Source organism: Prionailurus bengalensis, chromosome D2 (genome assembly GCF_016509475.1).
Source record: "Prionailurus bengalensis isolate Pbe53 chromosome D2, Fcat_Pben_1.1_paternal_pri, whole genome shotgun sequence".
NCBI lineage: Eukaryota > Metazoa > Chordata > Mammalia > Carnivora > Felidae > Prionailurus > Prionailurus bengalensis.
In genome coordinates this window covers 5,394,713-5,419,141 of record NC_057351.1, presented here as the reverse complement: position 1 = coordinate 5,419,141, position 24,429 = coordinate 5,394,713, and the positions used below count along the sequence as shown (strand labels likewise).

The 24,429-nt window shown below is 43.6% G+C and overlaps 1 protein-coding gene across 3 annotated transcripts in view; it reads left to right on the top strand.

Moving 5' to 3' along the window:
* Positions 1–24,429, top strand: part of PRKG1 (protein kinase cGMP-dependent 1) — a 1,261,759-nt gene that overhangs the window by 768,640 nt on the left and 468,690 nt on the right. For all 3 annotated transcript variants that reach the window (XM_043596140.1, XM_043596139.1, XM_043596141.1), the window contains exon 4: positions 20,672–20,777. In XM_043596140.1, coding sequence (XP_043452075.1) covers positions 20,672–20,777 — 106 coding nt within the window. The remainder of the gene's footprint in view (positions 1–20,671; positions 20,778–24,429) is intronic.

Below are 24,429 nucleotides of genomic sequence, written 5' to 3'. Positions count from 1 at the left end.
GCCCCCCATCTGATTTCATAGCACCAGCTAATGTGTGTGCTTCTACTCTTAAATGGAAGCCTAGGTGGGGCGTCTTTTTCAAAGTTAAAAAACAAAACACAACAGAACAACTCCTATCTACCAGGAAGAATGAACCATTTTACCTTCAGACGTTTCTAGAGAAAATGGAATAGTTTCTTTGTTTTTATTTTATGTTTTATTCAAGTTTACTTCCTGATTTTGAGAGAGAGTGAGCAGGGGAGGGGCAGAGAGAGAGAATCCCAAGTAGACTCCACACCATCAGCTCAGAGCCCGACGCAGGGCTTGAACCCACAAACTGGGAGATCATGACCTGGGTTGAAGTCAGATGCTTAACCAAGTGAGCCACCCAGGTGCCCCATTTTTCGTTTTTGTGTTGAGTTAGTGCCAGTGTATTTTACGTCTGGCACAAGTCCTGAAGTCATTGCTGCTTTGGTGGTTCCTGGAGCAGCCTGACTGAGCTGTGACTCTCCCCCAGAGCTTGTGACAGATGATGGGGGGACGTACACCTCTGTGCTTCTGGGAGGCCACCCTTACCCCTTGCCTTCTTAAGGCATTGACCTGACAATAGATCACAGTATCGAACATCCTTCCGTGATGAAATAAGGAACCGTTTCCTAAGTCTAGATCTGACTGTATAGTTTCATTAGCGTCAGTGAGACTGCTGATAATTTAGCGTTACAAATGGTCCTACCTTTTGGAATAAAAAATTACATTTTTTTTCTTCTCCTCTCCCTTTTCATTATTGAAAGGACGAGTATGTTACTGATGGAAAAAGGCGAACTTGTGACAGGAGAGCAATTAGTGTCAAGGCCATGACTAATTAAAATAAATGCGCTCCACATTTTTTACAATCCAGGTTGCTCACTGCAGTTGTCATTCCTGTTTCCTTCTTAAGCAGTAAAATTGTAATGTGGTTATTTGTACTTAAAAACATTCAGGATAATCTCAAGTTCCCATCAGAAGTAGCCCCTTCATTTTTTTGTTGGTGTTTTTCATCAATGCTCTAAAAAAAAAAAAAGTACATTCACCAAGACAACAGATGAGGGATGGGGTGGGGTAGAGGGTGTCTTTGGATACAAACGCTCATCTTTGGTTCACAAAGCATCCTTTGAATATACATCGCTCCACCCTGACCATGATCTGTTTTTCTTCCTCTTTGTCCCTGGTTCCTGATTGGAAAAGTAAGGAAAAGAAAACAGTAGCATAAAAACACTGGTCAGGGAAGCTGAGAGGAATCTGTAAAAAGAAATGCACGGGGTGAAGTTTGACTCCTAAAACCGACTCTCGGCTTCCTGCTTAGATGCAACCTGTAACTGATGAATGCCTATCTATTGTGTGATTCATTTACAGTCCAGCTTTCAAGTTTCTGTTGGGCAGCACCAGGCAGAAACGGGACAAGGGACATTAAAGAATGAGGCTAGTTCTGATTTGTCTCCCAACTTGGCATCCCCCATGTGGAGGGTACAGAGAACTGAGTTGTTTTTCAGCAAATGCTGATGTCAACCTGATGCCGTGTTCAATGCGTGTATACTGAAACAGACAGAATGCACTGTTTAAGACTTAAAGCCGTGTTGATGAAGGCATAACACTGAGGGCACACCTGCTACTTTTGTCAGTGACTGGGGACATCGCATTCAACCACTATGGATAAATGGACCAGTAGTTCAGAGGATAACTGTTCTGTCTTCACTACGTGCTAAGCTATCTGTGGGCGGTGGTACCACCTGGGTTACGGAATCTGCGAGGTTCTGTCCCCGTATCTCCTGGTTTGTTAGAGCCTCAAAGCAGCTGGTATTCATTATACCTAAGACGGTAGAAGGCTGCACCTGATGATACTATCAGAACGGGTGTGGGGTAATTGCTGGAGAGCTGCGGGATCAGAATGGAGTGACTCCGCGAAGTCAGGGAAGGTGGAGAGTTGTTTTTTTTAAACTTTTTTTAAACGTTTATTTTTTGAGAGAGCACTAGCAGGGGTGGGGCAGGGAGAGAGGGAGACACAGAATCCGAAGCAGGCTCCAGCCTCTGAGCTGTCAGCACAGAGCCCAATGTGAGGCTTGAACTCAGGAACACCGAGATCATGACGTCAGCCGAGGTCGGACATTTAACCAACTGAGCCACCCAGACATCCCGAAGGTGGAGAGTTTCTTGATGCTTGATTTTTTTTTTTTTTTTTTGGCTAAGCCCTATAGTCATGGCTAGATTCTGTAAAATTCTCAAATTTGATAGCACTCTAGGGTGATGGATTACTTGTTTCTGAACTGAGTGGAGAGGGGTACAGATACCTGACCTGTGTTTCAAGAGTTCATGACCTTGAGCTGAGTAAGGAGCGTCTAGTGTGGGGATGCAGTTGAGTGAAGGGAAGGAACAAAAATTTATTTTGAAACTTATATGGTCCAGTTCTGCTTCATTAACATCAAGGATTTGACCAGTCTTTCCTTTCTTCCCTGGGACAAGTTGTCCTGCTTCAGACATGGTGAGCACTCTTTGCTTAGGGAACTCTGCCCAGCCTGGGCATCCGATGCTCCTGGTACAGGCTCCCCATGCACCTGGTGAACCTGCCAGGCAAGCCTGGCACTCACCACACCATATTGGTGTCTCTTCGTTTATGGGTCTCGACCACTGTGAACTCTTAGAAGACAGGAAATGTGTCTGTATGCCATGATCTCCGAGGTACACGGCATTTATTATTTCCTAAATATTTATTGGTGGGACAAATAACACATTGAAGCCTCACTTGTGACTTTATTACTGCTTTATCTTGAGTGCTTCTAAATGACTCTACCTAGTGCCTTGAAATCCTTAACCACTCAGCAGTAGCTTTCAAGAATTAGATGAAGTCAACTAGAAAGGTATCTGAGACTAGGCAGTTTATCTTTGAAATCATCTACGTAAATGTAATGCATTTCAAACTTAGAATTTGGAAAATGTGAATCTTGAACGAGTACCACATTGATCTGAATGTTTTTGGTCGTTTTGCTTAAACTTCAGTGCTGCGTGACTGGAGCGTGTCCTTGATGAATTATATAGTTGTCAGCGCCTGGCTGCATAATCTTTATAAAACCGCTTGATATCTTGGTACCTTGTTTATGTCTTTGTCTTAATTGATAAAATGAAATTATAACTTGTTTCATCTAAGTCTGGTTTCAAAAGTTAGAACCATTTATATGGAAATTCTCTGAAAGCCACACGGTTCTATTCAGATGGTTTAAAGATTTTAGAATTTAATCTCCTTTGTACATTCCGCATATGTGAGTTGACCCAGTGATCAGGACATAATTAGCCATTTGTATTCGCATCAGGATTCCTCCTGGGGCTCCAAAAGGGGCCAGACTCTGTCTAGCTTAAGCATAAACGTAACTTCATTGAACACAGATTGAGAAGAAGGAGAGGAGAATGAGGTATATGTAGAAATAGGGTGTGGGGGATCGAATTACCCTGCACGTGGTTCTTAAGGAAGAGATGTTGTTGCCTGGCCCGGTGTACCCCCACAAGCCTCAGTCTTGGTCGGGCTGAGGAGTTGAGAGGTAACTCAACATACGTTTACACCAATCTTTACCTCCTTTCAGTGAATATACATCCTTAAATGATGTGTAACCAAGTAACAGGCTATGCTTTGCCATTCCTTGCTGGAGGAGTTGGCACACTTCCGCTGACCGGGAACAACTCATTAGGGGGCTAGACCACACTCTGACGATCACATCCACGCATGTGATATTACGACGTGAAAACGACGGTTTGCACATGAAAAGACAGTGTCTCGTGCGTTTAAGCAGAGGATCTTCCTTGGAGCAATCCAGGTTTTTCTTTGCCCTGAAGAAACCAGTCAGCCTGTTGTAAAATACAGATACCTCTGCTTTTCTCTGTGAAACTGTAAGCACTATTCGTTTCCAAATCACAGACGAGCACAAGCATCCTCTGTATCCAGGTCTATTAAAACTCCTTCTTCTAATTGCTGTTGACTGAGAAGTTTTCCTCGCAGCACTACACGGCTTCCAGATGAGAAAAATCACAAGAAGGAAAATGGCATTCGCCTAACATGCCAATGTAGACAATTTTGAAAATGTAAAACAGCTGAGCTCACTTGACATTTCTTGATGTCAGTCGTTTCATCTGCCAGCAGAGGAGACCTTTAGGGAGCTCCCTTTCCTGATGAGGTTTTCCAAAAGTCCTGTCCAACTTTGAGAATTGCGCAGAATTGACCAAAGAGGAGATGGGCCGGAAAGGGACATTGTATTTCAAAGCCTAGAAAATAAATGGGAAGTGGTATTGCCTCTTTTTTTTTTTAAAACCAGCTGTGTCCTATACTTTAAGTGGACCTAGACGGAAGCATTGGTTTCCATATTTATGTGAAGACTTGAAAGGGATCCTAAATCATGGCTGTTGAGTCTAGCCTTCAGGTGGCAATGAACTCGGGTGATGGAGAGATATCCGAGGAAAACGGGAGCTTTGGATGCACATCGGCGGTGAGCTCTGTAGATGTACAGCAGGGGGGCTAATAGGCATGGAATCTTCAGGCTTCATTTTTTTCCCCCTCAAGGAAGAAGATTAATTAAAAATACATCAAATGTATAGCTTCTAGCATACAGACCCACTGTTGGCAAAAGAGAAACCGTAGGATATGACCACGTTTCTGAGTTGAAGTCCCACCCTGCAACTTGTGAGGGAACGTGACTAGGTTAACTTTTCCACGATGGTTACTTGAATGCCGGCGAATCTGTAAGCCTGTGTTTTCCACATCATAGTGTAGTATTTAGGGACGCAGTCCATCCAGCTGACGCGAGGACTTAGAGACGTGATACCCATTTCCCTAATGAGATTCCAGACTTAAAAATCTGTTGTGGCGCACAGATGTGCGATGACATTTTCTGAGTATGTGCTGATATTTTTGAATTAGGCACACTGTTCAAAATGTGCCAACCTGTAGGAAACTGTGTCACCGTAAGAGAGCTGTCAGCAAAACCAGCTCAGTCAATTGCTGGAGAACGAAGCTTATGCTTGGGGCCCAACATGTGCCCGGTTGGGAGCCTTGTCGATGTGATGTGGGCCCCCGACATATTAAAGAGCCCGTCGAAAATGCATCTCAGTAAAGTGAAATGGCTACTCAGCCTCCGTCCTCTTTGCTGAAGGGTTGCAAAGCATCTGTGTAAGAATTTTCAACTCTGGGATTTTTCTGGGCCTTGACTTCCACTAAATCACATACAGCCTTTTTATAATAGAACTAAAAACCATCGGGAAATGAGTCCTGAGACATTTGTACGAACAGCGTCAGGCAGGAATATGTAGGAATTACTCATTCAGCCAACACGGATTGGCTTTGCCCTGTGTGTCAGTAACTCAGAATACACCGCACTAGGGATAGAAAGATGAGCAAGACTTACTACGGGCTTTCCCAGCGCTCTGCTGCTATAAGCCAGCCTTCTTGTCTTCAGTACCATGTTAACATCCTCTCAGCTTTCTCTTCATTTTCCTCTTCACCTGGAAACCTGCCTAAACCTGTACGCAATTCCCCAAGTGATGTTCCTTTTTATTATTCGGAGGTAGGGAGCCAAGTTTGGAAATGCTCGAGACGTTCCTTTTTCAACTTACGATTCGTGGTCCGTCCCCCACGGGCTGGTGTTGATTCTGTTGCCTACGTGTGCGTGAGGTGGAAAAATCACTGAAGGGCATCCACGAGTGAATAACATTCCAGATCCCCAGTATCATGCTGCATATCTGCCCGAAGTTACTGGACTCCAATCTGAAAACCGTTTCGTGGGGCACGTTACTATCTTAGTTTCCTAAAATAGTCCGATGGAAGCTTAAATTACTCGTCCCAGGCCCCGCAGCTCCTCTGTTGGAGAAGGAGGATGCTCACACATGCCAGACCCCAGATGGCTGTTCTTCGCTCTCCAGCCTGCTCCCTCATGCTTTTGTTCTTCAAATTCCTGAGTTGTTAAGCTTGTGTATAAAGCAGGGACTGAGACGCTGTTGCCTCCATTAAAGTCAGTAAGTGGCGCCACCCTTACTTCAGACATCTGTCCTGAAACTGTCATCCTTTGGTGCAATGCCGCATACAGGGGAGTTGTTGTCTCAAGATGATTATCATTATGTCCTCAATCATGCAGATCTGTGACTCACTGATCTCTCCAGTGATCTATGGGCTGCTGTCCAATCTTCTGGTTCAGTGGCTCCTTGGAGATGATCCAGTTCAAGTTCTCCTCTGATGCAGGACTCTCCAGCATTCCAGCAGGTGGCCCGCTGGAGCACTTCGTGCCATGGGAAGCTTCTTCGTAGGCTACTCCTTTAGTCTTTGCACGGGGTCTTAATCACCAACCCTGTGACTTCTAATTACTGGTTTCGTTCTATCCTTGACAAGTCAGAAGGAATTGCCTCTTAATCCACCAGAAACGGCGCATGGTGGTGGGTTGGTTCACATTTGGCTTGAGATGGAGCAGTCAAGGCTATTAGCATAAGAATAATAAAAAAGTGGGTGAGTAAGGAGGAAAAGACAAAGTTAGCTTTTAGCACCAAGAGGTGCTTGAGAACAAGGTCTGTATCTTGTTTGTTTTTTCTATCACTGGTACATGGTATATATGGTTTTTGGCATGTAATAAGGTCTCCGTAAATGTCTGTGGAATGTTTGTAATAACTGTCTCCCAGCTTGGGATTTCAGGCTAGCCCTTGATTCTCTTAGAAACAGCTCCCTTGAAATCACTCGATGCCTAACAAACCCATGGAATCTTTGAGGACAGGTACTGAGTTTTCCCTTGGTCTTACCCAGACTGAATATTCTCGGTGGCTTCGTCTTTTCCATGGAATTTTCCACCCCCCACCCCGAAAACTAGTCCCTGATATACCCTACAGCATTTGTTGTGTACTGGGAACACATTACAGTATCAATAGAAGACTGTGGTGTGATGTTAACTCACATACACAAATAACTGAAGCAAGGCAGAGTAATGAGAGCCATGAAGGAGGCACGGTCAGAAGGCCGTAGACACACACATACAGGTTGGTTGGCTGGCCGGCCGGCTGGTTGGTTTCAAGCCAGGGTGGACTGGAAAGTCTTCATGGAGAAAGTGGTCTTTGAACTGGACTTGGAGGGCTATGATGATTGCCCTAAGTAGAGGAGAATAACTGGAGCAAAAACCTGAAAGGAGGGTGGGTTGGGAAGCTGGATGTTAGAATCATTGAAGGAGACAAACGGTATGTTTCAGGGATTGTATGAGATGAAATTAGGAAGGTACTTCGCACTAAATATGGATTAAACGTAAGGATGAAGATGTTCTGCTTTATTTATTGGTAGTAGGGAGCCGTCGAATGTTTTATGGGTGGAGTGACAGGCTGAGAATTGTTATTTAGAAGATCCATCAATGACTGGAATGCTTATCACTTCCTTCACTGTTAGTGACTCACAGAGTGATTGTGTGATCTCTACTAGTCTTGAGTAGACCTAACTGGCAGCATTTTAGTCTCGACAACACTACTATTACCTGTGGGTCTGCTCCTTGCCACTTTCACTCTTGGTCCCTACCATTTGCATCTGAGTTGCATAGAAAGCCACCTGTTTTGTTGAGGCTCATTCCCCATTTCTTGCTGCACTTTTTCCCACCATACCTGGCCTTAGCTTCACGCCGTGGTCGTTTTCAGATGACTTGAGGTTTGTTTATTTATTTGCTTATTCCTATACCCTTCCTTCCAGTTCCCAGCCCCCACCACTGGTGGTAGGTGTCTACAGGTTTCTAAATAATTCCCCTTTGGTTTAACAGATGTCAGACGATGCAGAGTGTTGTAAACAAGGATGTAAGGGAGAAAACCAGGATACTTGGGGAATTTCTTGCTTCCACAGCCCCCCAGTCTTGTGCCCCCAGAACCTGTTACTCATCAGCTTCTAGATTTTAGTGTTTATGGGCTTTAGCCAACAACCAGGGAGCTATGACTAGAATTCTGCAGACATCGAATTCACTCTGGGGCCCATGAGCCCTCCCGCATGTATCTCTGGTACCTGTGGGGATTGCTATCAGACACACACAGGATGGTTCACACAGCTTCTTGAAAAATGACTACTTGAACACCACTGAGTTAGTTTGCATAAAAAATTGAAGCTTGTCGAACGGAGAACATCGCTTCTTGAGCCTTTCACCTAAAGACAGAAGGTAGCTGCTGGCAACTCTGGAGGGTAGGAAAGGGGAGCGTGCTCGACATGGCATGTGTTGTGAGCCTGGAGAGGGAGACGTGGCCTAAAAGGTGGTCACGAGGAACCTACCTTGGGTGCAAAATACCTTTGAAGCCTCCCATTACATTAAAACCTTGGGTAAGATGTGCAGCCCACCTCTGCCTTAATTTCAAGAAATCCTCTCTAACTCAATTACTTTTTTTTTTTTTTTTTTTTTTTTTTTGAGAGAGAGAGCATGTGTGAAGGCAGGGGAGGGGCCCAAAGCTGGAGAGAGAGTGAGCAAATGAGCAACAGAGTCCCAAGCAGGCTTCAAGCTTGGCAAAGAGCCTGGTGCAGGGCTCAGGCTCACAACCCTGGGATTGTGGCCTGAGCCTAAATCAAGAGTCAGAAGCTCAACCTACTGTGCCACCTAGGCACCCCATTAATCAACTCAAATGTACATTCCCTTTGTTTTGTTTTGTTGTGTTGTTTTTTGGAGGATTTAATGACCATGGGTAGGCTGGTTCCATGGGTCAGAAAAATGGAGTGGGGAAAGCAGATAGTCCAGTTTCAGAATTATGTACATGTCCATAAGAAGAACGCAGGCTTCGGAGTCAGAATGAAAGGGACTATACTAATGACTCTGTGTGACTCGGGCAGTAACCCAGGCTCTCTGAGTTTCCATATTTATAGAAAGGGGATTGGAGTACATCACACAATTAATATAGGTTAAACAGGTGTAAATGTAACAGACATAAAGTTCTTGCCAAGTCATGTAATAAAGGTTCGATAACGGGACTCAAAATCATGCTCATTAGTATCATATCTGTATTAAAAATAGCACCATTCGTTTGGTCTTTGCAGTATCCTTAACATTGAAAGTAAAAACAAATGTGAAATCATTATGATAGTTAATGTTTTCATATTTTCCAAAAGTCCTTACTTGGCCTTACCAGTTACATGGTACAAGGTGTGAAGTCAAGCAGAGCTTAGAGAAACCATCATTTCATTTCTTTTTAAAAATTTAATGTTTGTTTATTTTGGGGAGAGTGAGAGACAGATCATGAGCGGGTGACAGGCAGAGAGATGAGCACACAGAATCCAAAGCAAGCTCCAGGCTCTGAGCTGTCAGCACAGAGCCCAACATGAGGCTTGAACTCAGGAGCTGTGAGATCATGACCTGAGCTGAAGTTGAACACTCAACCAACTAAGCCACCCAGGCACCCCGCCACTATTTCATTTCTACTGATTGCATTAAGGCTGCCACCATAGCACGTCCTTTCAAACACATGAACGTGAGTGAGGACAACACTGCTAATGATTTTTGTACCAGTAAGTTTATACTGATGGTTCTTCTTATGTGCAGTGTTCAACTTGACAATCCATTATCTTTGTCGATTATATAATTTTTCTAGGCGAGAAAGTTTAAAATATCACCCCCATCCTAATGGGAGGCAATTTGCACAAGGGAGACCTCAGTGTGTTCCAGATGCATTGTAAACAGCAAATGGCCTTTTATAATTATGAAGCATTTGTCTCAGAACATTCTGGCAGTTGAAATTTGGCTTTAGGCTAACATACGCCTTAATAACGTAGGGAAGCAGTTGTGGGCTCCATGGACCCCCTCCAAGCCTTTGATCTGTCACTCTATAGATCTGAGGGATCACAGATGATCAGGAGATGGGCGTGGTGGTAAAATAAAGCTTCTGGAATCCCTTGAGTATGTAGTAAAGTACCTTATGGTGTGAGCTGGTACTCTTGAATGTCGAGGGTGAAGTTCTAGACTGAGCTAACGACACCTTTCCTTGTTGATCCCCCTGCACGAAGCCCTCAGAAACTTCCAGTCCATTTAGACAAAGTATGGATCAACAGTTTCAAATGAGACACACCTGTCATCTGAAAATGTTCCTTGCAGACGGGCTGTTTAGGGGAACAACGATTTACTCTGGAACCATTGGCAGAAAACTCAACTAATGTTCACTGCAGGGGAAGGATGGTCAGACACAGCTCACACTCAAAAAGCTCAAGCTGGTTCTTCTCCAAAAGGGAGTATGAGGGTCTCTGGTGCTTTCTCCTATGAAGTGGAAGGCTAGAAATGGATTTTGTTTAGACAAAATGCTTGACACGTACACAAAATTCAATTGGGAAAATCCTTGACGAGCTCTTACTCTGTGCCATCCCATGGAACAAGAAAGGCCTGTAAAGCAGGGATTATATGTTAAGAGTGCTGCTGTTTTAGGAGTGCCTGGGTGGCTCAGTCGGTTGAGCGTCCGACTTCAGCTCAGGTCATGATCTCACAGTCTGTGAGTTCGAGCCCCGTGTTGGGCTCTGTGCTGACAGCTCGGAGCCTGGAGCCTGCTTCAGATTCTTTGTCTCCCTCTCTCTCTGCTCCTCCCCTGCTCACACGCTGTGTCTCTCTCTCTCTCTCTCTCTCTCTCTCTCTCTCTCTCTCTCTCTCTCTCTCTTTCTCTCTCTCTTTCTGTCTCTCTTTCTCTCTCTCAAAAATAAAGATTAAAAAAAATTTAAACAAAAGAGTACTGCTGTTTTAGAGCAGCCCTGGCCAATTGAAATGTGATGGGAGCGATAAATGTAATGTCTAATTTTCTGGCAATCCCATTAAAAAAAGTAAAGATAAAATGGAATATAGTGCAGCCTTAAAGGACAAGATTTTGCCTTTTGTGACAACTGGATGGACCTAGAAGGTATCCTGCTAAGTAAATTAAGTCATTACCATAGGATTCTGCTTCGAAGTGGGATTAAAAAAACCAAACAAATGGATAAACAAAAAGAATCAGACCTGTAAATACAGAGAACAAACTGATGGTTACCCTATGGACAAAGGCAAGAGGGGTGGGCAAAATGGGTGAAGGGGTGTCGGAGACCCAGGCTTCCAGTTAAGAGATGAATCAGTCATGAGGATGAAAGTTACAACATAGGGAATATAGTCAATGATGTGTGGTTGTTGTTGTTGTTGTTGTATGGTAACAGACAGTAACTACATGTGTGGTGAACATGCCGTAACATAGAAAAGTTATATAGCCGCTGCAGGTGTGAAAGTAGCACAACATTGTGTGTCAACCGTACTCAAAATGTAAAATAAATTAAAATGGAGACAGGTGTAAATAAAGTTTCTAGTACATTTTGACTTCGTAGGTCAAATATTTTTATTGTCACATGTGATCAATAGGAAATTATCCATTAGGCATTTTATGCTTTTTCATACCGAGCCTTCCAAATTCTCTGTATAATTTACACAGATGGCACATTCCAGTTTCCATTAGTAATCAATGATCACATGGCTAGTGGCTATCATATTGGACAGCACATGTTTAAAACTATCAAGAGTTAGGAAAATAGAACCAAGCTTGCAGAAGACCTGGAAAGGTCTGAAAAGGGGGAAGAAATAACTTTGAACTGAGCCTTGCAAGGACGAGGAAGAGTTTGAGGGGAGTGGAGAGTCCCTCCAGTTGCAGGGATCCGCGTGAGCAGGGACATGGGGAAGGCAGGGGTTGATGTGAGGGAGGTGGGGCAAGCCTGAGGCCAGGAAGAAAGGGAAAATGGTGCTAGTTCAGCCTATGGAATTTGAACTCTGCCTTGGAAATACCAAGTACCAATTTCTTTCTTTAAACACTAGGGGGCATCTAATGGAAAATTAAAAGCAAAACAAAACCTGTCACATGTTGTATTATCTAGGAAAGTAAACCCATTGATCAAGGTTTGGGTTATTGTGGTAAAATATACGTGACGTGAAACCTACTCTAACCACTTTTAAGGGTGCAATTCCGTGGCATTGATACATCGCATTGTTGTGCAGCCGTGACCACCATCCATCTGGGGGAATCTTTCATCACCCTGAAGTGAAACTGTCCCCATCGAGCACCACCTCCCCACCCCAGCCCGTGGCAACCACTGCTCTGCTTGCTGTCTGCATGAATTTGACGATTCTGGGTGCCTCCTGCCAATGGAATCCTACAATGCTTGTCTTTTCGTGTCTGGCTTATTTCACTTAGTCTAACATTTTCAGGGTTCACCCGTGTCAAAGCATGTATCAGTTTTTCATTCCCTTTTAAAGGTTGAGCAACATTCCACTGTATGTATAGGCCACATGGTATACCTCTGTTCCTCTTTTGAAGGATATTTGGATTGGTCCAACCTTTTGACGATGGTGAATACTGCTGCATGAACATTGGTGTACAAATAACGACTCATGTCCCTGCCTTCAGTTACTGTGGGTATATATCTAGAAGTGGGATTACTGGATCCTAGGCTAATTCTATGTTTCATTTCTTTAAGGAACCACTATAACATTTTCCATGGTGTCTCCACCATTGCACCTTACTACCAGAAATGCATAAGTTCTAATAGCTGCACATCCTGGGCAACGCCTGCTGTTAATTTTAAGAATAGTCATCCTAGTGGGTGTGAAGTTGCATCCTTTGGGGTTTTGATTTGCATTTTTCCCTAATTCTTAATGGTGTTATGCATCCCATCAGGTCTTAACTGGCCATTTGTATGGCTTCCTGATCAACTTTTGTGAACGGAAAAATGGTCTCTAAAACATAAAATTTACTTGCCTGCTGCTTGATAATTTTTGTGACTTTTATCTTGACCTCCTTCATGTTCCCGGGATTACCTGAGTGTCAGGTGTTTGTTGTGGTTCTTAGAGCAACATAACACCTGGATTTCTAGAGTGCAAATAGCTGTTGGACCAAGTCATTCCAGAATGTTAAAATAATTAGACTTTTTTAAAAATATGGCAAGGATAGTTTAAAACATATGAGACAGTAGTTTAAAGATACAAGGTTGTATTTATAATACAGAAGTAAAAGAAAATCACAAATTCATTGGCTGGTTAGGTCATGTAGCTGACGACGTACATGGTTCTTGCCCTGGAAAAAATGGCATTTACGTACAAGTACATTTGCTGCCTCTGCTTGGAGTAATGTGAATGGAACATTCATGATTCGACTATTTTATTTCCATGTATATTTCCAGGCTAGAAAGGTAGGTGTTCGGGTCAGATTCTCTCTCCACGGCATGTCCTGTCTATTTAAGATCCTTGAGATCTTTCTAATCCATCCATCTCTCTAGCTTCCTTGCCACCCACCAGGACCCACCCACTTCGGTAATAAGAGACTGCTGATTTCTCTCTCTCTCTCTCTCTCTCTCTCTCTTAATTTCTTTATCTCTGGTTTTCTGGGTCCATCTTGGTCTCTCTTTATGTCTTTGCCCCTCTCTTGCTCCCCCTAGTCCCAGTCTCCTCTTAAGCACCATTAGGATACTGCTAACAAAAGCTTCTGAAGCGAATCACCTACTTTAACCTTCCATGGCCCCCTCCTCACTGACCTCTGTATCAGGTTCTGAGGACAGGAGATCCATGTGCACTCTTTAGCTGCACCTGTGACAGCCTCCTGCCTCACCCGGCACCTCAGTCAGCCTTCCTGGACCACTTGCTGAGCAGACATCTCTTCCTGGAAGGACCCCTTGTGGTGATGGGGAAATAAAATTCTCTAGCTCCTCCCTTCCCACATTGAGTTCTGGAGCAAAGTCAACAGTCCCCTGCTGGGCTCAGTGCTAACCCTTTGGTTGACAGTGAGGATTTTAGGGAGTTCCAGGGGGAGGGCAGGGAACAGGGAACTATTCATACTCTGGCACCCTATGACTGCGAACCAGCTTAGTCTTCCTCCTGCCCTCCTCTGAGGCAATCCTTTCCCCAGAACCATCTTGTGGATGCCATGGTCCTATCGGCCCCTCTGATGGAGCATATGGACCCCTCTAAGAATAATGTTTATAAAAGCATAAAATAGAGGATTACTAAAAAAAACCCCACATTTATATTGAAATACAGTAATGTGCAGTATAAGTGTGATAAAATAACATTAAAAGTAAAATTGAGGGGCGCCTGGGTGGCGCAGTCAGTTAAGCGTCCGACTTCAGCCAGGTCACGATCTCGCGGTCCGGGAGTTCGAGCCCCGCGTCAGGCTCTGGGCTGATGGCTCAGAGCCTGGAGCCTGCTTCCAATTCTGTGTCTCCCTCTCTCTCTGCCCCTCCCCCGTTCATGCTCTGTCTCTCTCTGTCCCAAAAATAAATAAACGTTGAAAAAAAAAATTTAAAAAAAAAAAGTAAAATCGAGATGCAGGTCTATGAATTACTATAATTAAAAAAAAATTTTTTTTTTCAATGTTTATTTATTTTTGGGACAGAGAGAGACAGAGCATGAACGGGGGAGGGGCAGAGAGAGAGGGAGACACAGAATCAGAAACAGGCTCCAGGCTCTGAGCCATCAGCCCAGAGCCTGATGCGGGGCTCGAACTCCCGGACCGCGAGATCGTGACCTGGCTGAAGTTGGACGCTTAACCGACTGCGCCACCCAGGCGCCCCTGAATTACTATAATTTTAAAGTAATGATGAGAAGAAACCTGGGAGGTGAAAGAGGAAACAGGTGTCCTACCCTTCTTAAAAGGATACTAATTCCATCAAGAGGACTCCATCCTCTTGACCTCATCTAGACCTGATTACTTCCTGTGATATTGTGGCTTGTAGTCTCCCCTATCTGTGCCCTCCCCCCCCCCACCCCTGGTTTTTGGCACTGAACTCCTAAAACCCTTAGAATTTTCTAATTGGTAGGTGTGATAAAGATTTCCTTAGCTTAAGGAGGTGACTTTCGGACTCCAGGATGGGGGCTGGCTGCCAGGGAACCAACCATGTGATCAGAGGGTTGGAAATTTCTGTCCCCCCACCCCCAGGGAGCAGAGAGTATCTGGAGGTTGAATCCATCACCAATGGCCAATGATTTAAGCAATCAGGCTTATGTAATGAAGCTGTCACAAACACCCAAAAAACTGGTTTGGGAGAGCTTCTGGATTGGTAAATGCAGGAAACTGAAACTGGGGTGGGGAGAGAAGGGCACTCCTGGAGACGGCATGGAAACTCTGTGTCCCCTTCCCCAAGCCTCAGCCTCTGCATCTCTCCTAAGTTATATTCTGAGTTATATTCTTCTATAATAAACCGGGGATCTAGGAAGTAAAACATTTCTCTGAGTTCCATGAGCCATGTAGCAAATTAATAAAACAAAAGGAGAGGATCTTGGGAAACTTATTTACAGCCAGTGGGTCAGAAGTACAGGGACTGGACTGGCCTCTGAGGGGAAGCAGAAGGGAGGCAGTCATTCAAAAGTGAACCTTAACCTTGGAGTCTGATGCGGTCTCTGGGTGGATAGCGTCAGAATTGAGTTGAACGGTGGGACACCAAGGAGGGGTCCTGAGAACTGCTTGTTGGTGTCGGGAATCTCCGGGCCCCCCAACCTCATCCCACTCGAATTGGTACCAGAACTTCCTTACCTCCCGTAGGCCCTGCCTCCAAGTACCATCGCCATGGGGATTGTGGCTTTAGCTTTTGAATTTGGGGGAGACCCATTCAATGCACAGCACCAGGTGAAGAATCCTGGCTTGTACAAGATTCTCTACTGCAAAGCCTTCAGCCAACCGTTGTGTTTTTCCCCACAGGGACTGGGGAGTCTGTGAGGTCTTTTCAGGGTATTCACAGCCCCAGATACTTGCTCCCTGCTGGCACTTCCTCTTGATTTGTTTTCCTTTTAGAGGAGACCAGGAGATGGCAAGTGTTTTCTGTAACGGGCCAGATAGTCTCTATCAAAACTACTCAATTCAGCCAGAGACAATATGTAAACAAATAGACATGGCTGTGTTCCCATTGGAAGTTTTATGGACACCAAAATTTGTTTTATATAATTCTCATGTGTCATGGGTTATGTTTTTAAAAATGTTTCAGCCACTTAAAAATACAAAACCCGTTCGTGGTTAACGTGCTGTAGGAAAACTAACCATGGGCCCGATCCGGCATGGATAATGGCTCGTTGGCCTCCGCACTAGATCACAAGTTTCTTAAAGGCAGGAGATCTGTGTTTGTTTCCTGTCTCTTATATATAGCACCGGTGTTGGCTATATTGGTATAAAATAAATACGGGCCGAAGGAATATTCGAGACTGTGTTCTATACCCACACAGGCTTTCTCAATATTCTTCCAAAATCTGAACTGCACAGTGGAGGGAATCCCTACTAGAATTTAGGCCAAACCCGGATTTGTGATCTGATTCCAGCACCGTTTTTGTGACTCCTTCTCTGTAATCCTCGTGTCCCCCAGACGAAGGCCAACTCTTGCCCACGTTGAAGGTGTCGTTCATGTGCTCCTACACTTAAAGATCTCAGAGGAATGGGAATTTGCCTGTTTTCCACTGATTCAACATGGCCCTAAACTGGAGGGGGAAGAAAAAGATCACTGAGTAGAGAATTTTAGATTCATTCTTGAACAAAAAGGAAAATCTGTTTCCGATACTTGCTCTGCCCTTCACTTAAATGTTCAACAACCATAATCATCGTGAAAATCAGAGGAACTTTATTTCTGAAGTGCTTATTCCCTACAGAGATTAAGAAACCACTTAAAGGTACATAGACAGATTTTTAAAACTTGTTTTGAATGGTCTGTAAGTTTGGAAGCACCAGACTTACCCTCCAGCCGGCTGTTGAAGAAGCAAGAGGTTAATAACCACCCGAATAGAACCACTTTCCTGATAACAAGGCAAGGTGTTTATGAGTCACGCTTGCCCACCTGTGAAGTGCTGATTTGACTAATAGGTATATTGGCCGAGCACAGGAAAGGTTTTGGCATCTTGCCCAAGGTCATGGACAAATTTGCAATCTCATCAAGCCATGTTCATTATCATGCAAAATATCTGAAACAGGTTTACTTAGAGATGTAGCAGTAGCCCAGGTAAATGGGAATCAGATAAAACGAAAATACTAGATTCTGTGAACTTATTTTTAGAGACCCTTTTTCAATTCATGGCTTATGATGTCTGATCAATTCAGTTGAGCTATTTTAACATCATCTTGGAGTCCACTTAGGCTTACTTCTTCATTTTTAGATGACCTTTGTGCACATGAATTACATTAATGACTCAGTATAGCCTACACTTACCTAATGAAAAGCTAATTTCTTGAGAGAGAAGAGGTTATAAGAAATGAGCCCCGGACTTCTCTCTGCGGGAAGGTCCCAACTTACTCGAGGAAACCTCATTTAGACACAGCAGAGATAATGAGCGATATCGGTCACGCGCTAAGTGCCAGCGAGTGACAGAGGGCAGAGTGACAGCTCCTCAGGAGGGACCAGGAACATAGCCTGGCCTCCAAGAGGGAACGCAGACAGAAAACGTTGCGGGTCACTCGGTCACAACACATGTCTGCATGCATGCACCCCAACCCTCGTCGCTTGACTCGTGGGCACTGTGGCCTCTGCTTAGTACCTACTATTCCTGTCTCTTGGTTTAAGAGCCTGTAATGGAAATTCTTACATATTGCTGCTGGAGACGTGCTAAGTGAGGTCTTCCTGCAGGGCAGGGTCTTAGATGTATGTATGTATGTATGCTTGACTCCACTTAGACCTTCTGCCTCTACTGAGTCTTTTGAGGTACAGTACGTATGTGTATATGTGATAGTACTCGTCATCATGTTGCCCCTGATCTTTAGAATAACAGAATTGGTTGATGTCTCCTAATTCAGCATTTGGAGGGAGACTTGGGTTACTGGAAATCCCTGGGAACCATTAAGAATGATGCTGAACACAGAATGTATTTTTCTTTTTTTTTTTTTTGTTTTTTTTACTTGCTTTTTTTTTTTTTTAATTTTTTTTTTTTTCAACGTTTATTTATTTTTGGAACAGAGAGAGACAGAGCATGAACGGGGGAGGGGCAGAGAGAGAGGGAGACACAGAATCGGAAACAGGCTCCAGGCTCTGAGCCATCAGCCCAGAGCCTGACGCGGGGCTCGAACTCACGGACCGCGAGATCGTGACCTGGCTGAAGTCGGACGCTTAACCGACTGCGCCACCCAGGCGCCCCCAGAATGTATTTTTCTTGTAAGCAGTCGAAAAATGGTGGCCTACCTCTGATGTGTTCTGAAATTCAGGTTCTTTGCGTGGCTAAAATGAACAAATCAGGAGACTCTAGCTGCTGGCGAGGATGGGGAGAGACGGGAACCCTCTCGCACTGTTGGTGGGAATGCAAACTGGTGCGGCTGCTCTGGAAAACAGTGTGGAGGTTCCTCAAAAAATTAAAAATAGATCTACCCTATGACCCAGCCATAGCACTACTAGGAATTGACCCAAGGGATACAGGAGTGCTGATGCATAAGGGCACTTGTGCCCCAATGTCTATAGCAGCACTTTGAACAATAGCCAAATTATGGAAAAAGCCTGAATGTCCATCAATTGATGAATGGATAAAGAAGTTGTGGTTTATATACACAATGGAATACTACTTGGCAATGAGAAAGAATGAAATCTGGCCTTTTGTAGCAATGTGGATAGAACTGGAGAGTGTGATGCTAAGTGAGATAAGTCAGGCAGAGAAAGACAGATGTTTTCACTCTTCTGTGGATCCTGAGAAACTTAACAGAAGACCATGGGGGAGGGGAAGGAGAAAAAAAAGAGAGAGAGAGAGAGAGAGAGAGAGAGAGGGAGGGCGCCAAACCATAAGAGACTATTAAAAACTGAGAACAAACTGAGGGTTGATGGGGGGTGGGAGGGAGGGGAGGGGGGGTGATGGGCATTGAGGAGGGCACCTGTTGGGATGAGCACTGGGTGTTGTATGGAAACCAATTTGACAATAAATTTCATATTAAAAATTTTTTCAATGAAATTCAGGTTCTTGGCTGTGTTTTGTCTTTAAGATCGCTAATCGCTTTGTTTTGTTCATCGCATCAATCCCTGCTTCCTATGCCTGACTTCCAGGGCCCCGAAGCAGCCTGCTCTCAAAGATCAGAGAAGCCTGCAGAATCTCAGCCATTCCTGTCTGTCTGATCCTTGCCTGGACTCCCCCAGCCCAACCCCCCCCCCCCCGCCAGGCTCTTCTCCCCGCACAGGACGTCCCCTCCTCTGTCTCCCTCCTAGCTCAGCTTCTGTCAGTTATATAAAGATGCTCCTTCTTGTGAATCTTTTCCTGAATTGGCAGTCCTTTGTGGTTGCATCATCCAGTCTTTGGGTTTGTCTCAAGCAAACAGGTGTTCTGGAAAGGAGCCTGGATTCGGCAGAGGAACTTGAATGTGGCTGGGAGAGCACCTGTGTGAGGATCTTTGTTTTTGCTGATGGCTCATTTTTAAAAGATACTTGGAGTGGAGCCATGCGCATACCGGTCCTTACTGCTTTGTTCCTTTTCTAGTTAACCAAGCATCCTTTTTCTTTTTTCAATGAAGAGCTGGCCCAGAGAGAAGTCATGTTCTAGTTCCTTAGCTTCAAACAGTTTTGCGAGGAAAAATTAGGTACCATTCGAAGATAAGGGTTTACATTAGAACACAGCATTCTCTTGCTCACATTTTCCCCGTTTGCTTTGTGTGTTACTCCCAGTCCCTCCCTGCAAGGCACACCCATGGCCTCATACTCAGCATTTGCCCCTGACCCCTCCCCCCATATCTCATTCCACACTGGGCTGCCTCTGAGAACTGGGAAGAAGAGAGAATTGTGTTCTTCAGTCTTGGTGTGTTTGGCTCCTTAAACTATAAACTGTCTCCACTCACTTGTCCCGCACAGCCCTTATGTACCCCACTCCCCACCAGTATGACCTATGAATTGGCTTTCTCTATTTGTATGCTAACAGAAAGTATTTGCTATTAGGAAAACTTGCAAACAGACATAAAAATGGAGAGCGTAAGTGTCTTGCATGCCCATTGCACAGATTGTTACCGAGATTTTTAGTATATTCTTTTAAAACCAAAGTTTATCCTACTGGGTGTTTCTGTTACTCTATAGCATCTGCCTTTTTCCAAAACTTGTCTCTTAGTCGTGTGCTCGGTAGCTCACATGGTGTAATTCTGTGATACTCAGTTTGAACACTATTATTCATTGTCAAAGGCAGTCGTAGGTAAGACTAGACATTAAAATTCAACAAACAGATCTCAGAGAACTTCACAGGACAGCTTCGGGCACAGGTTATAATTTGTAAAATATGAGCTTCATGTAGAAATCATGGTGAAGTTATTATTTCTATCCTATTAAATTCAGCCCTAAACCTGAAAATGGAGTTTTCATTTCTAGTTTGTACAAGTAAAACATGATCATTTGAGTCATTAACACCATTCTGGGTAATTACCAGGGCGTGTTGTGATTAATTGTGAATTTTTCTTTGCTTCCATGTGATGTCCTTCATAGGTAGTCTGGAGAGCACTAAAGTTTTTCACTGTGGACTTAGGCATTCTCCTCCCTTAAGGGCAGAAGAGAACCGGAATCTTCCTCTTAGACAATACTACTAGATGGACAATTACGAACTACCTCATGCCAGTAGGAACATTCACTTTCTTAACAAAATGGGATGGCATGATGGGTACCAGCTGTAAATGAAGGTCAATTATTTCCATACTTCTCCTGAATCACTCACATCCCTTCTGCATGATGGGGTTCACGGTTGAAATTGCCTAATTTTTTTTCCCGTTTTCTCTTTCTTTTCTCCAGCTCTTGTGAATGTGAAACTCTGGGCCATCGATCGACAATGTTTTCAAACAATCATGATGAGGACAGGACTCATCAAACACACCGAGTATATGGAATTTTTAAAAAGGTAGGATGCTTGATTTTCTCCTGCTGAGGGCGTTGATGGTCCTTTCAACCCTCTTCCTGGACAGGCAGCTCAGGGCAGCCTTTTCCTTTCATTTCAGTCTTGATAGCCTACAAATTCGTAGAAGCGTGAGACTTTGGACTGGCTTCTTCTTTCTGGTTCTGGCACCAGTTTCCATGCTAAGTGACGAAGTCAGAACTTGGGACATTATCTCAGGGAGTGTGGGTCAGAGAAACAAAGGGGAATTTGCTTGAACAAAAAAGGGGTATTGCGTTCATCCCTAACTATTTATCAATTAAAATGTTGATGGTACCTCTCCGGACTGCATCGTCTCTTGTGTAAGATTCCATGTCAAAGGTCAGGTGACAAAGATGGAAAAGTTCCAAAAGCGCATTATCCTTTAATCCCAAGTTTAATTTCCCCACTTAAGTTCATTTTCTGTTGTAGTTCTCAAATATCAAAAGTTTTTTTTTCTTTTGGTATTGTATATTTTCATGATTCAGTATAGCATAGGAACTTGGATAAAAAACAGCTTTTCATTTCTTAAGAATACACCGATGTTCACTGAAATGCATTTCTTTGTCTCTAAGCTTATTTTATTTTTTTTGTTTAATTTTTTTTTCAACATTTATTTATTTTTGGGACAGAGAGAGACAGAGCATGAACGGGGGAGGGGCAGAGAGAGAGGGAGACACAGAATCGGAAACAGGCTCCAGGCTCTGAGGCATCAGCCCAGAGCCTGACGCGGGGCTCGAACTCACGGACCGCGAGATCGTGACCTGGCTGAAGTCGGACGCTTAACTGACTGCGCCACCCAGGCGCCCCTCTAAGCCTATTTTAAAGAAAATACATTATTTCATCCTTAAAAAGAATATTGACAACTCTGACTTTTTTCCAATAAGTTGCTATTTTGTATTTTTTCATTGAAAACAGAACCATCCTTAAGTAATAACGTACAGATTACGTTTGCTAAAGAGGGGCGTATTATCTGTTACAATCATAATTTCTTAGAGCTAGAATATCAAGCTGGTTTTTTCATGGCTTATTTTTGTTTTTGTGAAAGAATTGGTGTAAGGGGAGGTAGAAAATCGAAATCGCATTTTGGGTCAGTGATACATCATAACAGTTACCTGTGGAATTTTCTTAGAATGGAATTTTAATATTCCTTACTTGAGTATTTTATGTAGTTCATTTATTTTCTGATTCATTGTTTATGCATATTTGATTTCCACATAATTTGTTCTTCACGTTCTTGCTAAAGGAACAATAAAACTCTAATTTGATGTCAAGTGGTAATTTTAAAATATAATTATCAGGGTGTTGGGATTTTTCTTCAACATGATTGGGTGAAACATTTAGACGTGGAAATGTACTTTTGTTTGGAATTTAGTACAGTTCGCAAGGAAAGTATTCAGACGCCGTCTGTGTGTGTGTGTGTGTGTGTATCTATATTTGCGTGTGTTTGTTGATACATGTGCGTGTGTCTATACTGGTATGTGTGTGAGAAAGAGAATAGAAAGAATACAGAGACCAAGAGAGAAAGATGGAGACAGAATAAATTATCATTTTTAAGCTTTTACTTAAAGTGCAATTTACTGTTTTCTTCTGATGGAACCGTATTAGAGAAAGATCCCGATTGGTAATTAATAAAATTCTTACCTGTAGGACAGAGCCTACCTAAGCTCTCAGGTACCTAAGCATTGGGCACTTACGACATAGATTTCCATAATTCCATTCTCTCAAGGAAACGGGGTGTCAGTGCTCATGACCCACATAAGTTTTTCTAAGAGGGGCTGGTTCAGGCAATGAAGTCTCATTGTGTTGTTGCTGGGGTTTTTTGTTTGTTCGGATTTTTGGTTTTAGTTGAATCTGCATATACTCTTATATCTTTTGTATTCACCTAAATTTGTGTTATCTGCTCTGCTGATTCAAACCTTCAATAAGTAAAGTTGGTTCTCCAGAGGGTGGGAATGTATCATGTTGGCCAGCTTAGTGCAGGTGAAGTTTAACTGGTTGAGTTAGAGGTGGGTGCAGACGTTTACTTTCCATCCGTCTACTGTCTAAAGAGTCAAGTCCTCACCATTTGTGAAGACGGTGCTGGGATGGGAGTCCAGAGAGGTGACCAAGGGACCATCGGTGCCTGGGGCCAGCTTTAATCTTCCTTAATTATGACTGTGGTTAACTGGTTCTCTCTGACCCTTCGGTGGCTCGCAATTGCTCTTGAATTATGCGTGGCCTCATTAGCTGCAAGTTCAAGGCCCTCACACAGCCAACCACCACCTGCTTTCCTGCCTGATTTCTTCTTGCCCCAGGCAAACCGGACAATTCACTGTGCCCAGGCAGTCCTTGGACCCTGATACAGCTCACTGCCTCTGTGGCCATCATTGTTGTTTTGTTTTGCTTTCTTTTGTTTTCCCCCCCCACCTCCCATCAGTGTTAAAATCTTTTAAGATACAACTAAAACCTGCCTCTTGCAAAGATACTAACCTCATTCCACCAAGAAGTAATATTTCCCTTTTTTGAGCTTTGTCTCTATCATGTGTCTCCTTCTCTACTTTGTTTTATTATAACCTGACTATTGAACTTCTACTTTGAGACTATAAACTTGTCATAAACATCTTGGTGCTCGTCTTGCCACAAAACTTACTGATTTGTAGATAGGTAGTTAGTATGACGTTAAGGGCGGGATCAGTACATAATTTGAAGGGCCCAGAGACCAATGAAAATTGGGAGCTCCTTTTAAAAAAATGTCTGTGTGGCTCAGTCGTTTAAGGTCCAACTTTGGCTCAGATCATCATCTCACAGTTCGTGGGTTCAAGCCCCGCATCAGGCTCTGTGCTGACAGCTCAGAGCCTGAAGCCTGCTTCAGATTCTGTCTCCCTCTCTCTCTCTGCCCCTCCCCCTCTCATGCTCTGTCTCTCTGTCTCTCTCCCTCTCTTTGGAAAATAAAAATGTCAAAACCCTGACAGCATAGTATTAAACCAAGCATAGGCATCTTCTAAGCTTGGCCTCTATACTGTTGCCCAGGTTGTACACTGATGAAGCTAAACGACTAATACTGTTTTCTCCTCCATGTTCCCAGGTTATCTCTTTTTGTTGCCACTTATTCTGCAGGGCTGTTAAGAAGTGTGTATACCCTCCCCAAAGGAAATGATAGTGTCAAAAAGTTAAGATGACCAAAATTAACATTTCTATCCTGACTGAAGAATTGTTCATTTCCCTATTACTGATTTTTTTTTTTTAACATGCATACCACTCTTTTACATCATGTAAATCTTTTTTTAAGCTTTATGTAGTCAAGTCAATCAACTTTTTCCTTTAGGGTTTCCTGTGTAGCAAGTCTCACCGTAATAAAATAAAAATGTGGACTCAATGCCTTGAAATTTGCCTGTAGCAACCTGTGTGTACAGGGAAAGGGGTGTTTTTCCCTAATGTGCTTGCTAAAAAAAAAAAAAAAAAGTCCATCTCCATTTTTCTCCCATACACACCTTATACTTTATATTGAGGAGTTAAAGGAATTGGGATATTCAGAACAGCAACAGCTCAGGTTAAAGAATGGTCTTCCATGTCTGCTCACACCCGTATGCCTCTCATCCTGTTCATGTTTCTAAACAAGCAGTAAGCTGAGAGGGCCAGAAATGGGACACACCGGGCA